Here is a 17,981-nt window from a genome sequence, read left to right on the forward strand (position 1 = left end):
ACTGTAGTTTACCTAAATATTTTTTTTCCATGATTTTTTGTCAAGATGAATTGCATATTTCAATAGAAAAAAAAAATTCACTGATAATCAATTAGAATGTTTAGGGACACTTTTAAAGGTGCTCATCTGCATACAAACTGTTTGAGAAAAACAGTTTAGCCATAATTATTAAGATAGAAAAATAGAGAGATGGAGAGTTTAAACTAAAGCCAGTGCATTTTATCTCCATTTTTCATTTGGTCTTCAATCCCTGGTGGGAGCTGTATTTTTGCTATGTAAGAAATGCTAATTTGTGTGTTAAGTTCATCTCAGTTTAAGCAAAGCGGAAGTATGGAGGCTTAAACAAATATAAATCACTTCTAAATTCTATTAACTTTACATGGATTCCTTAGCAATGTGAAGTGAACTACTATAGGGTATTTCTAGCCCACTTTGTGTATGTACAAGTGAGATTGTACTGACCTACCATTTTTTCCTACTTTTTCACAAATCTGTACCAATAGGACTGAGTTCCTTGATCAGACATTCCTAGTGTGCTTTTTTCCTCCTCTTTAATATCCTCGTTTTCTGTAGTCTCAAACTTTTTCTGTCATTCGTTTCTATTGTTTCTCATTGTTTCTCACATTCTTTTATTCTTTTATGTTCTCCATCTTCTTCCAAAATTCTATTATAATGTTATTAAAATAATAATAATTTTATTATTTTATTAAATCTTACTCTAATTCTTTATAATCCCAGTAGTTCTTGCATATATTGCATCTCACACTTTTTAGGGACACATGGTTCCTATGATTCTTCTGTGCACTTGCAAAATGCATACTTTCCTTTTTACATGCATTTACTTTTCTCAGCTGTGCTAAGAAGTGTGTGAGTCAGGACTTCTCTTTCTCCGCTCATGTGGAGGTACATATTCTGCATTTTCTTTTGTGTCTAGACAAAGTTTTGTTGTCTCTCAGTGATTCTGGATGTCAGCCTCTTCTGTTCCTAGTAGCACCAGTCAAAAGCAGTTATTTGGAAAAGGGGCAAAAATAGAGGCTGTGTCAGAGGAGGAATCAAAGAGAGTGGCCATTCCCTACCTTGAAGCAGAGCAACACTCCTGCAGTGTATTTTTCTTCATAGGCCTCTGTTTTGCTGTTTTCTCAACCTGTTATTGTTTATAAGAACTGTTTTGGGATGCTAGGTAAATGGATGGAAATGATGTGAGGCATGCAAATACTGTGTGCTACTGAAATGCTTTTATCACAGTATTTTATTTTCATCCTATTTCTTACGATGAAATATCTGAACAGGAAATACCAGAGTGAAATTTAGAATTGTCTGAGGAGGGATAGTCTTTGCTCTTTTGAAAGAATCACTATTTAACCCTCTCTTCCCCCTTTATGTAAAAGCTAGAACATTTTAAAGAAGTTGAAATAGCAAAGATGAAAATGGAGGAGAAAGCGCAAACCCAGAAAGAAATCTCTGAGCTACGATATGAGTTAGAAAGGACACATCAAGCAAAGGCCGAAGCCTTGATTTCTCGTGAAAAGAATGCTATCGAGAGGCTTCAGAAACAACAAGAGGTAAAGTTCCAAATACTTTTTCTTAAACTAATACAAAATGATTCGTGAGTCGATTAAATTGTTCTTTCAAGTTCGTGAGATTTACCTTCAGCTCTCATTTGGCTTGTTAGTGAAAACTTGGAATTTACTTTTGTAAATAAATAGGGGAACTTTTATTTACTTTTGTAAATAAATTTTATTTATTTTATTTACAAAAGTAAATATTTTATTTAGTAACTTATTTTATTTACTTTTGTAAATAAATAGGGGAACACATTCAGCAAATAAAAGGATGAGTATGGGTAAGTATTTAAGTAAAGCTGTCTGGAAAAGGAGCAGTTCCCCTAAATAGGGTTGAATTGTAATAGGTACTTTTAAATCCGTTTTAATAACTGCTAAATTCAGATCACAGAGATGTTTTTAATAGTTTATAGGACTGTTTACTCTTTTATTTGAAAAACATAGCTTCTAGTTATGCTATAAATTCTTTCAATTGTTAAGAAGGACTTTAAACTAAAGGGAATATATAGTCCACATGTCACAGATACGACATTTCTATGTCATTAGGTGTTGAGGAGTTTCAATAGCCACTGTCTGCCATAGGCTGATACCTTGTTTCTCTTTCCACACTTTTTTTGTTGATGAGTTATTCCTTTGGGCTGTTAACTCTTGGTGTTTTGCCAGAATAGTAACTGTTACTGCAGTATATAATAATTTGTATGTAGTTCTAAATCGCTTCACTCCATCTCTATTACTTTTCAGTTTCGGAAGAGTAGTTTGCTTGCTATTCTGTTGCCTATTTGCCTAGCAATCTCCCTGCTGTCTGCAGCAGACCTTCCTATCCAAATAATTTAGTCTACAATTGCTATCACCTTTCTGCTCCTGTGTGGTTGCGCTTTTTTTTTTCTTCAGAGCCTGTGATGGTAACAAAACTATAATTCAAGTTTTTATATTATTGTGTACATGTATATGTGTAGCTACTACTGACCTCTTTCCCTTCTGAAAATAAAACATTTTATCAGTGCTATATGAAATTCTTTCATTGTTATGTTCTTAGAAGCTTACAAGAAAACCATCTGTTCTATGCTATCAGTCTTCTTTTGTGGACATGAAATCAATTCAGTAATTAAAATAACAACAAAAAGATATATGGATTTTGGTATTAGCATGTTCATGATTGAATTTTACAATTTGATCATATACATTAAATTTCAATAACAGACTGCTAGTTGACCATTTTATCAGTTTATCAAGTCATGTTTTATCAATTGTTGGGCATGTTTTTCACTTTTGTTTATGCAAAACGTGCAAAAGAACATGCAAAATTGTTAAAAATTGAGAAGTATGAACATGTTTATTCTGTAAATATTTGTTTAACCAATTTTTCCTTTTACCTATGTTTTAGTCAACATAATTTCTAAAAAGGAAAGTGTTTGCAGGCAGCCAGTGGTGTTTCTATCTAAAGCATTTTTATTCAGAGTAAAATGAAAAAGGGAATTAAATTATAATAGATTCTGGATGTTATATTAAATTATGACTATTATAAAATGTAAACAACTAATAACTTTTGGAATTCCTTGAGGGTTTCAAGACGGTCCTTGAAAGTTTGAATGTGATCAATGATAGATACCATATACAGTGTGAAGTAAAACTAAAGATAATATTTTGTGATTCAGATAGAAGCAAAGGAAGTATATGCTCAGAGACAGAGTCTGCTGAAAGATATCGAAGTCATGAGGACAAGAGAGGCAGAACTGAAGCAAAGAATCGAGGCTTTTGAAATGTAAGTTGCTGAAGGGCATATACAATGCTACGTGTTGTTCTTCATCTAGAAAGCATGCTTCATGATGTTGCTGCTTCTGTGAAATAGATTTTTTTATATCCCATAAGCTGTGTTTGCATTTTGAACAGTTTTGTAACAGTGCCTCTGTTATGAGAGTTACCCCATACAAAGAGAAGCTTTTTTATCTGTTCCCTCTTATCCAACTAGAATAATGCAGCATGACTTTGGAGACAAGGAACCATATGTTTGCTTTTAAGTTCTTAAATTAAAAACAAAACAAAACAATCAACACAGTATGTAATTCTAACAGTCATGAGGCATGTATATGATATTTTGCTTCTTTAGTCATATTTTTTTTTCTACTGCTAGGACTGTTATCCTTAATATGATGAGTTTTACTTGGTTAAATAAGAAAATAATTAAACTAGTTTTGGCTAGGTTTTTAATCTACTTAATGTTATTACTCTGACATCTGTTTTATATAGCAAAATCAGCATCATGCTAACAACTTGTGGCTTTTATTTTTTTTTTAACAAGCCAGCAGAGGGTGCTGATAGTGCTCAGCACTGCCTCTGAAGGCTTTCTGGTGTGGGAAGCTGAACTAGGGTTACCCCGGGATAGCTGCATAATTGATTGGTACTGGATTTTAATTAGGGCAATTTAGTTTGTGTCACATCTCCTTGTTCTTAATGAATTACAGTGACAGGTTCTGATCATAATTTTGGATTTCTAAGGTGTTCCTAGCACACATATCACCCTTTGATGTTGCTAAGTGTTATTTTAAGAAAAAATAATATACATAAAGAAATAAGTTTTGGCTTTGTAATTGGTCTTTGTATATTTATGATTATTTCAGCACTCAGAAACTTCAGGAAGAGAAAAATAAATCTATTGATGATGCACTTCGACGTCGGGAGGTTGCTGTGAAGAACATAGAGGAGAGTTATGACCAAAAGCTTAAAACTGAACTTCTAAAGTAATTTTTTCTTTTGTCTCTAACAGAACACATACTAATTCCTATGAAAATAGAATAATACACTCTATAGGATTTATTTGACTAATGCAACTAAGCAAGGACTTTAAAATGTTCATTTATGTTCTTGTTTCAGTTGGCTACAATTATTTATATATTTTATTATCTCTTTGCTAGTGAGACAAAATGTTCTTTAAGGTTCAGAAAATACTTGCTATAGAAAATAATTCTCTTTTGATTATAGGTTACATTATTTTTGTGGCTTAAATTCTGCCTTGTTATATGGGAAAGAGATGTCAGATAAGTCGTGTGTTTAGACAAGAGGATTTAAACCAGTATTAGTGAGTTTATTTGACCAGAATTTAAAGAACTGACCTTTCCATGGACACAGAAAAAGCATCGAAGTTAAATTAACGTTAAAGAGGTGTTAGAGGTTTCTTGGAAAAGGGGTGCGAGGCACACCAGCCTGTATTAAAGACAGATTAGTTCTTCATTAAGGTTTAATGCCTCTGTATTTTGGGGGTCTCTATTGTAGGTCATCCTGTCTTAATGACTATAATTTACTTGAACATGGTTTCAAAGAATTTGCCTGGAAATGCTCTTTAAAATACTCATCTGTGACCACTTTTGAGGTGTTGCAGTGGGTATATCCTTTGCTACTGCACTTCCTTTGAGTGCTGCGGTCACTTGAAGGTTCCTTGATGTCTCAATGCAGGCAGGTGCTTTCAGTATGTTATTGCTTGTGCTTATATCGTGGCACGAAACAATCTTCCAGTTAGGAAAGTAAACCAAATGACTGATGTATCATGACTTTTTTTTTTGCAAGCCAAGTATCGACTGTTCGTATCAGCCATCAGTAAACTGCAAGTAGAATCTTTGTTAGTGTGTCTTTATTTAAATTGCAGAGGAAAGATGTAAAGAGTAGGTTTTGATAAGGAGGATTTCTCAGCTGGAACTGAGTAGATAACAGGGCTTTGTCAGAGAACAATGAAATGCTGAGCTAATTGACTCACCCTCCTACCTTGTGTTATCCAGTTAGCCACTGACAGCTAGTTACAGATAATACTTGTAAAGTGCTTTTGGTTCATGAGGAAAGGGAAATTATTTTACAGATGAACTTTTGCTTACCTTATTTTATCAATTTAAGAAGTGTTTTAGACAAGCAGCAAGTGCTCAGAAAGATAAAATCCTTGTCCCAAATCCTCAATGAAAAGTATCACAGAGCTGCTATTTATTGTATAGAAACAATGATGTTTTTTTGGGAAAGAAATATTTTATTTCTAGGATAAACTTTAAAAGCAATAATTGCAAAAAGGATCTGACTAGTCCGGCTCATTTACACAAATGCATTTATAATTTCTGTTCCAGTCATACAAAATGCTGCTTGTTCTTAGCTCCTGTAGATTGCCATAAAATTGACCAGTGAAGTTGGCTGACTGGGCTGTGAAGAGCAGTAAATTTGGGCAGTGTTCAGTGTTTAGCTGGTGGCTGATAGCATGCAGAGCACCCTTGGGGCCAGTACAGTCCTGTACTGTCCAGTACCTTCATCTGTCATCTGGATGATGACACTGTGCATCCTCAGCAACTTTGAACACGAGGCTTAATTAAGGAGAATGGCTGCCACAACAAATGGCAGCGTTTCAATGCGGACAGACTTTGATAAGCTTGGGGATCGTGCCAACGTACATCTCAGGAATTTTAACAAGGAGAACCACAAAGCTCAGCACTCGGGACAGAGTATCCTTCCGCAGTGGTGCAGGTGGGGAAAAGGAACGGACTGAGCAGCTGCCTTTCTGAAAAGGACACAAGATTTACAGTGAGTGCCAGGCTGACTGTGATCCACCCGCATGCTCTGGCAAATCAGGCAAACCACATGATGGGTGACATTAGCAGCAGCATGGCCAACGGACTGAGGGGAGTTATTGTCCCCTTAAGCTACTGGTGAAGGCTGCACTAGGAATTAACACTATGTTGAGCTTTAGGCTTCTCAGTTCAATAGAGTTGTGGAGAAATTGGGGAGTGCCTGGTAAGGGTCTGTGAAGACCCTTATGTGACTACCAGATGTGACCTATGAGGACAATTTGAGGGAATGCAGCTTCTTTAGCCTGTTGCAGGTGAGCCTAGATGATCTGGAAGTACCCCACAGCTGCTTGATTTTTTCCACTCATTTTTATAGCTATTTTTCAATTATTTTGTAGCATGCAAATGCCAGACAATGTAACAGGACTGGGCCAATAAACTGTGGCTTGAGATTTTCAGGTTGGACATAGAGAAATTTTTATTTTACTGAGAGGGTAGCGCAGCATTACCACAGGTCACCCAGGGAGGTGGTGGATTCTACATCCTTTGAGGTTTTCAAGAGTTGTTGAGGACAAAACATGGCTCACCAGGTTTGATGTTGGTGATTGACTTGCTTTTTGAGCAGGTGGTTGAAAAAAGTGACTGGCAGGACCCTTTCCAGCTGTTTACATGACTGTCCTAACTGATTTTATCAGCAAATAATTGTGTGATTATAGCTTAGTTTTGGCAAAGACTAGAATTTACAGAAGCACATGTGCATGTATACACAAGTACTTTGGGCACATAATTCTTTTTACTTCTAGATATCAGCTTGAATTAAAAGAAGAATACATATCCAGAAGTAATAAAGTTACTGAAGATGAGAAAAAAAATAAAGGTAACCATCTCTCTGAGTTTAATAAAGTAGCTGTTTACAGCATTTACTACCTAGGATCAAAACACTTGTTACTAAAGAGTAACAGTGTTCAGTAATGCTGGCATAAGTGGCAAAAAAGTCATTAACCTAGGCTTTGAAAAATATGTAGCAGCATCCGATGGCAGATCGGCAACTCCTTGCAGTTTAACAGTTTAATATACAGTGGGAACCATGAGCTGGTGCTTCACATGAAAGCTGCAAGGCCTCCTGCTTCTTCAGCTTCCCAGATTCCTCTGAAGTTCTAGCAGCTCATTCATTCTGTAATTGAACTCTGGTACACTCTGGTTGAATTGTTGCCAGTTTGTACATTTATTATGCACAAGATGTTTAAGTGAAGCTTGAGAGGAGAGCTGGGACAGATAGCATATTTAGACTTCTAAGTTAGGATCATGCGAAAGAAATCATGTATTGTGTGTATGAATTTGATTTAACTAATTCTGAAGTAGTACACATGGATATATTTACGCACACAGAGGGATTTACTTGATTTTGAAGGTGTGTGTAAACCTACATGACATTCAGTCATTTTTAAGCATTGAATTAAACTGAATGTTGGACAGCACCTTGAAGTATTTTTTTTTTTTCTGATGCAGTTTTTCAATATAATTTTAATTTAATTCAGCATTTGTAATTCTCCCTGCAGAGAAGGCTATGCTTTTGCACGAAGAAGCCGTTGCTATTAATTCAAAAAAGGAGGAACTCAAGCAAGCTGTATCGCGCACAAAAGAGCTTGAGGTAATTGTAAGCATGAATTTAGAGAAGCTGTATTGTAATGAGTGCATTTGAACTACGTTAAAAAAAAATAAAAGAAAAAGTGAATTAAAATTCACTTTTAAGTAGTATTAAAAGTAAGTAAGTGAGAGTTTTTCTTGAGAAACATCTTCATAAGCTTCTAAACTGTTCTTTTTCTGCAGCTGGATTTGGAGTCAGTGAAAGCTCAGGTTCTGCTGGTAAATAAACAGAATCAGCTGTTGACAGAAAAACTGAAAGAGGTGTCAGACTATCCTTTACTAAAGGAGGAGAAACTGGAGCTCCAAGTGCAGAATAAACTACTTAGGCAACAGCTGGATGAGACTCGCAGTGAGAACCAGCATCTTCGAGACAGTAAGTGTGAATAATTTAGTAATTTTCTTGTTTGTGTTTCCCTACAGGTATTTCTTTAGAAATGAATCTTCATTAAAATACAGTCTTTGTATTATGTTTACTAGTGATTTGCACCGAACCCCAAATAATGTTAGTGTAAAATGAATCAAAGTCCTTGATGTTAGTTTTTCTTCAATATGTCTATATAATAGAAATCCTGAATGAAGTGGTAGCTGTAACAATAACACAAGGAATATCCCTTTTATCTTTTGAAAAAAGAAGAACAGTATTTCCAACAGTAGTGTTAGCATGCTTAGTAATGGCAAAAAGAACATTCCTTTTTTTTTCTTAAGGACTCAAGTGACTAGTTAACAAGTGACGTATATTTTTAATGCGCATCCAAGATTACTAGAGAATAGAGATGTATATACCCAGTTAGGTAGGAATGTGTATTTTTCTTCCATAACAGGAAAATCTGTGTCTAGTCCTTAACCGACTATGCTAAAAAAAAACTTCGGTCCTTTGTAAAAAGAAAAAAAATAATCCCCAGGTACTTTATTCAAATAAAGCCTAGTTCTAAAAGACCTTGTTATGTGCTTGAAAATAAATCATCTTTAAGTTTGAAAGGTGTATCTTATAGAAAAGCGCAGGCTTGTCATTCTCTGTCTGACTGGTATTTCTTTTTGGAAAGAACTGTCCCAGCCCTCAGTGGAGCACCTGGCCTGCCAGGCAGAGCTGAGGAGGGTAGAACGTGCCAGAAGGCTGGCACTAGATGAATTTGAAAGTGATAAGCAGTTTTTGGAAAAGCAGCTACAAAGTGAGGTAAATGATTCTTTATTTATTGAGTTCTTTCTTCTTCTTGTCATGTTGTTAACGTTTATCTGTGTACCTGTGAAGGCTGTTCTGCATGTAGTTATGGGAATGGTTTGTACTCTGCTTATTTTTATGTAAACAACCTAGAAAAGCAATCAAAAACCAACAACAACAACAACAACAACAAAACACCCCCAATAAAATAGCCAACCAAAGTAAATCTTTCTAAGCCACTAAGTTGTCAGCTCTGGCTTTCTGTGGGATACTATGTATCTATATGGTTTTGCTGGACCTGAAAAACAATTAGAAGGCCGCAACTATTCAAACAGTTCAGGTTATTCTATTTATTTGAATTATGTTTTTTGTTTCCTCTGGTCTTCTTCAGGTTGAGCGTGCTGCTCAGTTAAAGACCCAACTGTTGGACTCTGAAGCTACTGTCAGGAAGTTAAATGTGCAGGTTGAAGAACTGAAACTACAGTTGAAACAAACACAGGCAGGTTTGTGTCTTATACCAAAGAAGTCCTTTACGAAGTTCACATACCTAACCAGGAACTTCTAGATGCTTAAAAGAGCTAGAGTTGCATTGAAGTAATATGCCACCATTGAGTGGTTTAAAGTTTTAAACATTTAAACATTTCAAGTTTAAAATCAAAATCGATTTAAAAGACCAGTTTAAAATGCAGCCTGATTACAACTTTCCTTCCTTTCAGAAAGCAAGCATATAAGAGGAAGGAGAAAGTGTTCCTCCCTGATCATTTTTATATATATCTATATATATATAGATATATAGATATATACTTATACATACAAAGTGCTTCTCACCATATCGATAAACACTTGCATTTTTTTTATTGTCCATGTTTTCGCTCAGTGTAAAGACATTAAAGTTTGGTGATAACATAATCACATTTTTCCAGGGGGTGAATTGTGTTTTAATGCATTTTGATTGTTGAGTGTTCATAATAAAACTAATCAGTTTGAAATTGTATTGCATATCTCACAATTCTAAATCTAACTTTTAAACAGCTGTTACCAAAGCTAATAACTTAAGCACCTTGCATAGACATTAAGAAGACAAAGGTGCTTTGTAGAGCAATTCAGTCTGCTGAAGAAGTGGAGTTCTAAAGGTGCCTGTCAAATTCATATCAAGTATGATAAATTTAAGTTTTGGTACATATCTTTTATTTTAAAATACGGAATTGAATTCTGCAATGATTATACATTACATACACTGCATGTTGCACTGTAGTTCAGTGTATGCAATACTTTATATGATTGTTTAGACCAATATGTATATATCTTCATATGTGTAATTACTCTCAGTACCATTTGGAATTGGAAATTCATCAGTATCAAAACAGCAAATATATTTTAATTTAGTGACAAAGTATTGCATGGACTTTCTTTTTGAGGCAGAGTTAAGGATGTCATTGAAGAAACCATTTAGGTAAAATGAAAATTATGTGGTCATTTTGCCAAAATAGATGCAGACCTGTAGATGGGTCTTTTGCTTTCTGAAAAAAACAAGTGCAAACCAGGCAGCAGAAAGGCCCCAAAATTTCGATTTAACTGATAATTTTTGAGGAATACTTATAAAATAAAATAATAAGAATAATAGTAAAACATTACGTTATTACATTTATGCTACGTTACTTTTTCCCAAGTTCTTTTTGATCTAAATAGAAGCGGACTTTTGGCCTGCCCTTGTTAAATGGTGTCCATCACCCTTTAACAACATGATTGGATATAATGTGTCCAGGGTGGTGGCATTTTTATTATTCTTTTAAATGTGATTTAAGAAAGAACAGTGTTAGATTTTTTAGTAAGCCTGTATTTTTCAGGTAGGTTTTTACATGAAATAATTATATATATAATTAATTAGTATCAATGATAACTTGCAGCTATGCAACTACATAAAAATACACATTTAAACCAATACATTAAACTCGTGAAATTTAAATAAATTGCATGTTAAAATCATTTTGATCAAATTAGAATTTAAATGCTACATTTTATTATTTCTGTTCAGTTATGTGCATCTCTCTGTCTTAACTGTCACTCATGTTCTCGGTCATTTAGCTCTGGAAAATGAAGTATATCGGAACCCCAAGCCTTCCCTTGTTGATCGTTCTGTCATTGACTTCCTTGATGATAGAATTGTACCTCATGATATTTATGTGGACAGTGTGTTCCTGAAGAATCCCGTTATGAATGATGTCGTGAAGGGAAATGCTCTGCCAAGAGTTGGCTACCATCAGCAGTTGCAGACGCGCAGCGCTTCTCCAGATTCTGACCTGGAGTGTATGGCACAAACCCGGGCTAGAATAAAGGAACTAGAAAAAGAGGCAGAGTATTTGGAAGAAGCCTACAGAAACTACCAACACAGAGTAATGCAGGATGCAGCTGCAAGCAGAACGCCAAGAAAGATGCAGTCCCCTTTACTTCTACAATGTGCTGTTGGTAAAGCCCCCTTGACTACACAGCATGAACTTTTAGAGGATAATCCTAGCTCCCAGCATTCCCCTGTGAGCAGCCCAAGAGGTGAAAAATACATTGGAAGAAATGGGCAGCCTGAGGGCTTTAAAAATCCTTCAACACCACCACACAAGGGAATACCTTCTTCAAGATGCCTTTCTTCTACTCCTGTTTCCAAATTGGAAAGAGTTTTTAGTAATAAGAATCTTTCAGATGGTAAGTTATGATAGCTAATATGGGACGTTTTTGGAGTTGTGCTTATTGTTCCTCTTGCATGACTGGAACAGTAAGATTTAGCAGTGATAGTCTTTCCCTCATTCATTATTTGCTAGGGGGCAGGAAAATTGCAGAATCACAGCAAGGCTGAGGCTGGCAGGGACCTCTGGAGGTCACCTGCTCCAAGCCCTGCCCAAGCAGGGACACCCAGAGCAGGCTGCCCAGGGCCAGACCCAGGCGGCTTTTGGAGATCTGCAAGGAGGGAGAATCCACAGCCTCTCCATGCAACCAGTGCCAGTGCTTGCTCACCCTCAGAATAAAGACATGCTGCCTGATGTCAGAGAAAGTCAGAGACAGTGTGCTAGCTGTTAGGAGTATCAGTTCTTTGTGGAAACAGTCACTGAGGAAGTACATTAAGCACATACTGCACTTAATTCAGGTAGCATTAAAGAGGCGACTATTCCATATTATTGCAACAAGTGTAATCCTATGATATGCAGAGATTCTTTTAAAAGCTGATATTCAGTATAACTACTTTGGGACATTATTAAAACTAGGTAATTACAATTAATTACCTATATTCTTCTCTTTTCATGTAGCTATTTTAGTTGCATATGAACATGTGGCATGAAGACTGCTTCATCTGGCTTCTGTTAAATTCTTCCTTTTTAATATATATTTTTTAATTCTCTTTATTTGTGAGTCACCAGCAGATTTGAAATAACAGGGTCTGCTGTTTGAACAAATGTGCTGTTTTCATACCAGGTCCTACCCTGTTGGAAATAACCAGTACAAGAAAATTCATATTTAGCTGTATAGGTCTGGATGTTAACTTCCCTACAGTGGCAGTGTGTGCATAGTGCAATTATGCACATGTTGTGAAAACCAGTCTTATCTGAGTAGTAGGGTAAATACTGACTAATATAAATGATATGTTTTTTTGTTCTGCAGATGCCAGTGATTTGTACCTTGCCTCTTCCCAGCATAGTGTTGACCAGGTGCTTTCTCCTATTTCAAAGCCACATATCCTTTCATGTTCTGAGTCTGTTTCTTCCTCACCATCCAGTCACAGAGAGAAAATCGGGTAATGTCATTTACAAAGCAACATTTTTATTATTTAAAAAAAAACAACAACAACATACATCTGTTCATGGTGATAGCTCTTTTAATAATTCGACTAAGCCATGATTCTATAAGTTCAAACTGTTCTAAAGAAGGGTAAGGATTTTTGTCTTTAGAATATTTTCTCCCATTCCTAATCCCTTTCCCTTTTTTCCATTTAAAACTTTTCATGTGTCAGTGTTCTGAAGAACTTTTGAAACCATTGGATGCTGTTACCTTAAGCAAGGTGTGGTGTGGATCCTTGTATTTCAAGAGTGCTGCAAGTTGTGCAGTGCTTGAAATTTGTTGTGTCAGTTAGACCTTCAGTCTTATGCAGCAGGTCACATTCAGACATCTGAATGAAAGTTTTGTTGCTTACAAATTAATATTCAGTTAATCATTAATTTTGGAAAGCGTGCTTTCTAAAAGTAAATCTGTGGCATGCAAGTCAGTTGTTTAATTCTGTATAAGAGCTCTGAAAACTCTTGATTAATAAGAAATTTTAGTTTTTAAATGTGTGAGGAATGTGTGTGAGTGACTTTAGATATGGTAATCTTTATGGGTAGGTTCAGTTCAGCCTGGCAGGTAAGGACTTTCACTGTGAAGCTCTTTGAGGTATATCTGAGTGTTCTTGGTGTCCAGTGACTGTGGACAATCTTCCTGTAACATGCTGCAAATGGGAAATGTGAAGTGGCCAATGAATTATCACATGGTATGTCTTTGCCTTTTGTGAATTAACTGAACGTGAACGTACTTTTAGCAGTTTGCTTTCATGAGCTCTATTGGGATTTAGCAGTTTTGATTCTTCCGGTAGGCTTCTGTGTAATCCATTTATATCTATGATCCTGATAAGACTAGTGAGAAGTCCTGCTGAAATTGTGGACTGACTTGAGAACAAACTTCATTTCAGAAAACAATGTTGAGACTTGAGAGGGGTAAACTTCATGTTTCAATGACTTGAAATTATTTTTTCAATGACAAACTCATCACAAATTCCTGTCCAAAGTAGTGATAATCTCTCATCTATCCCATATCAAAACAGTCTTTTTGCATATGTTTGATGTCCAAAAGCTGTCGAGGTTATATCTGATACACACAAAAACATTTAATAATAATAATAAAAAACAACAACAACAAAAACCTACCACCACTAATTCATTGAGCAATTCTTGTTCTCTTCCATTGTGTCTCTGCTTTTCACATCAGTGACCTTTCCTTTGCTGATTGAAACTCAGTAGTTTCTGATGCTTGTTTAAGAATGTAAATCAAGACAGCTGTACATTTTCACTTCAGTAGCAAGTTGCAATGCTAATGCTTTTTCTCTGAAAAGTATGTTCCTGTGCCTGTATAACTTCTTTCAGAATAGAAATCTACAGTCTCCCTTGCATGTGGAAAGGAGATAGGTAGCAGAGCTTTTCTTATTAACTATGCATTTTAACATCTATGCTGAGTAAATGAATAACTCCAAAAAAGTAAGCTGCACAAAAGTATCTTCTCTTTGCTCACTGTATCTCCTATTTCCATGTATGAAATTATTCTGTTATCAATGGTTACTACTGCTTTCACTCTCCAAGACTGAGAACCTTGAATAGATGTCTTCAGAAAAAGCTTGAGTATTTCATATATGATGTGTTTTTTTCCTAGGAAAAGACACTTGAATCAGTCTTAACCTGCTAGCCATCTTTCTAGGTGTGATGGTTGAAGAAAGATGGTTTGTTTTGGGCAGCTCTATCAGGCATTCACAGGGCTTTATTTTCTTGCTCTCCAGTCCTTTATGCACATTTAATGTAGAGAGGATCTCTGCTATCATTAGAATTTGGGGAGAGCCTTTAAGTTCTTGACCTTGAAAAGAAGCTGTTGGGATTTCTAGAAACTATGAGATTAGTTCTGATTTAGCTTTGTGTCTGGCTTTAAGTGGCTGTTTTCTTTGTCTATTTGTTCCCATTTTCTACAGCATGCATCAGACTTTCTGTGTTATGACAGAACTTACAAACTGAAGGTTGTGTTAACCTGCGTGTTAAGGTATTTGGGAAAATGCTTCAGTGCTGTGAGGGAGCATACTTCTTGGTAGGATGTTGTGTAGTCTGAGCTTTACAAAAGGGAATAAATACGCTGTGGGAACAGTAAGCAGTATGAGCAAGTTGTGCTACAGAGAACAGGCCAGGGACTATGGGTGGTAGTTGCTTTCCTGAGTTCCTCATGACAAAGCAAGGATATATAGTCCCAATAGCTTGCTTGGACTTGCTGCTTTCCCAAGACTTTCTTAAAAGGGAAAACATTCTTTTGTTGATCATTTTGGAATTTCTTGTGCCTAGGACTGTTTTTTTCTTGCACAAAATATTTGAGAAATGCATGTGTGGGCTTTTCCAGTTATTTACTCTCATTATTAGCAAATGCCACATCATTGATGTGCATTGTGGGATTAGTTTATGACCTGCAGATTTTAATTGGCAATGGGAATTTATGTGAAAAGGAAAGAAAAGAAGATGTTGTAACACCAGTAAGCCATTAAGCTAGGCCTCTGTCAGTGGGGAACAACAATTGCTTCTGTGACTAGGAGATCCTTGTTTATTTGTGTTTAAAAATATGAGTGGTATGAGGGAAGCCAATAAATACAGACAGGAAGACTAGAGTTAGGAAGGCAGATTATTATCTAAACCATTCCTTTTTCATGTGGGGCTGAAGAAGCTGATTGTGAAGGTTTTTACCAGCTTTAGGCTAAAAAGTTAATTTTAGACATTAATAAAATAGATAGTGGAGGTCGTTTTTTGACTCTCACAGTCATTTTAAGTATAACTCTTGCTATTTATTTGGCATTGATTGGTACATCAATATTGTTTTATGGAGCATTGATGTAAGGTACTGTCCAGGGTTTTGTCCTCAACTCTGACAAAACAAATTTGGAAAAATTGCTTGGAAGTACATGTGTGTGATGGACTTAATGATGCAGGGCTCTTCCTCTCTTTGCTAAATCCACGGCAGTGTACTGAGTGTCTTCCTAGCAGTGTTACAGGATACAGTATTGAAGAATTTGGCATGCATGTTCTTGAGACTAAAAACATGGACTTCCAAAAACTTGGAGTTCCACCTACTTTGCCATGTTAAACTTACAGGATGTTTTTTTGCCACTGATGTTATTGAACCATCCTTCTGAAAATGCAGATCTATTTTTTTTTTCCCAAACTCGCTGTTTTTATTGAACATGCCTCATTATTGGGGTATGTCTTTTTGTTTTTGTTTTTTCTCTGTTCTCGCCCACATGGATGTCTTGAATTGCTTAGAAATTATAAACACAAACATATTTATGGAACAATATACACCAGCAACAGCTGGTGTGAAGTAAGCTCCTTTATAAAGAGCTGCTGATGAATTCGTGACCTGTACTATTTTTCTATTCTGATTCTGGTCACAGTTTAGTAGCAAGGTCACATGGTTGATATTGTTCTTTCACATCATCTTTCTGATTAGATAAACGGGGATTTAGAATGAGGGCACTAACCCCATTTTTCATAGAACCCAGATTTTCACCCCTGAATACATGTTTTGCCAGACACCTAATCCTAATACATTTCAAACACATCTGTTAAAGTGACATGAAAGGGGGAATTAGATTAACACAGAGCCAAAAAAAGGCAATTTAAAAAATTTCAGTTGACTGTGTGTCACGCTTTGTTGTATTTCTCATTTTTTTTTTCTTTTTATTTATTTTTTTTCCTTATTCCTCTTTATGCCTTTTGAGTGTGTATATTGTTTTAATCTAATAGCTTTATGTCACACATAGGCCTTGGGGAAAGGCTGCAGGGGCAGCATCTTATCAGAGTGATGGAGCTGTCATTTGGTAAAAGTCAGAGAACTGTATTTAAATACCTTGACTTTGGAGGCAGAAAGTTGTAGCATTGTGCTTGTATGGATTTTTCATTAGGTTTAGTGCTGTGCATGTGAGTAAGCTTTGTATTTAAATCTCTGGTAGCTATTTGCTTAAAGGATTTAGTGTTTGTATTTATTCAAATTATTTACTCTCTTCCTTCGTCTTTCAGACTTCAGAATCAACAAATAGATAACCAAGATTTCAGCAGTAACCCCAAACCAGAGAAACTGCTATATGAGGACCTTGAAGAACACGTTTCTTCTCTTGAATGTAAGCTTTAGTGCATTTTAAATGGTTTATTTGATGCCATAGGGCTTAACAGTTGGAAGACAATTGTCTTGACAGGATAAGGCTATAATTGAAGAAAATAAGAAGAAACTGTCTCAGGTGATGAAAGATTATTTTTCTTCATATTTGCATCTTTAGAGGAGAAGGATATGGAGAAATAAGTAGACACTAAAATCCATTTGGTTCTGAAATTTGGGAACGTACTTTTTGTTCAGAAATCTTGCATAACCTTGTTCTGATTAATGCATGCAGGTCTGACAGTTGCTTCAGAACGTTTTAAAATGCTGTAGGATTTTTTTTCTTTTTAAAGCAAAGTATACGAGTATATGAACTAACCCGAGGCCCTATTATACATGTATTTGCTGCATGAAATAAAATTACAAGGAGTGTTTCTGATGGACCAATACCAGAGCAGCGTTACCAAGCTGTAGCTGTGAAGATAAATTTCTGCAGCAATTAGTACCTCTGTTGATTTTTCCTTCCGTAACCAGAGATTAAGTAGTGTTACAAGTTAGAGGTTACTTCAGAATATTTTAGAGTGCACTTGGAATGTATGGTTAAGTTACTGAAATGTGAATGTATTTTTTTTTTTTCCATCTCAGAGTATTTTATTTATTTACATTTCTTGGTCTAAATTGCCGGAGGAATTCTGGCATTATGTTGTGTTTTATTTTGTGTGCTATAGAGATATTTCCTTCTTTTTTTTTGTATGCTGGAGTTAGACATGCAGAGTCAGTTTTAGAAAATTTTGCATGTAAGTAAGGTACTGTAAAGAAGAGGATTATAAAAGTTGATGTACTTTATAGAAGACAGAAATGGAAAGTTATTGGCTTTATTTCCTCGTTTTTCAGCATTTGAATAACCCATTAATGGTAGGCCTGAGCAGCTTTATCTCCCATGAAACTGTGGGTTTAAAGTGGAGTTATCAATGAGAAGGATGTGAACAACATGCTTTAAAACCTTTCTCATACCCAAATTTTGTTACACCTAAAAACTCTTGAGACTGACAGAGAGAGGGGTCATACATCATTCATGAATTCATAGTTGGTGAGGCGCTGATTATTATATGGGAGAGAGAACAACTGAGTTTGAAAAAAATACTGCGAACTGGTGAGTGTTTTCCT

General features: G+C 35.8%; 1 protein-coding gene across 4 annotated transcripts in view; it reads left to right on the forward strand.

Moving 5' to 3' along the window:
- The window catches only part of OFD1 (OFD1 centriole and centriolar satellite protein), a 30,835-nt gene that overhangs the window by 6,375 nt on the left and 6,479 nt on the right, over positions 1-17,981 (forward strand). For all 4 annotated transcript variants that reach the window (XM_082784578.1, XM_082784580.1, XM_082784579.1 and 1 more), the window contains 11 exons: positions 1,389-1,562; positions 3,218-3,324; positions 4,181-4,300; positions 6,901-6,974; positions 7,657-7,748; positions 7,928-8,117; positions 8,788-8,918; positions 9,295-9,406; positions 10,989-11,600; positions 12,552-12,684; positions 16,739-16,839. In XM_082784578.1, the coding sequence (XP_082640704.1) occupies positions 1,389-1,562; positions 3,218-3,324; positions 4,181-4,300; positions 6,901-6,974; positions 7,657-7,748; positions 7,928-8,117; positions 8,788-8,918; positions 9,295-9,406; positions 10,989-11,600; positions 12,552-12,684; positions 16,739-16,839 (1,846 nt within the window). The remainder of the gene's footprint in view (positions 1-1,388; positions 1,563-3,217; positions 3,325-4,180; positions 4,301-6,900; positions 6,975-7,656; positions 7,749-7,927; positions 8,118-8,787; positions 8,919-9,294; positions 9,407-10,988; positions 11,601-12,551; positions 12,685-16,738; positions 16,840-17,981) is intronic.

The sequence above is a fragment of the Aythya marila genome, assembly GCF_965140915.1.
Source record: "Aythya marila genome assembly, chromosome: 1".
NCBI classification, from domain to species: domain Eukaryota; kingdom Metazoa; phylum Chordata; class Aves; order Anseriformes; family Anatidae; genus Aythya; species Aythya marila.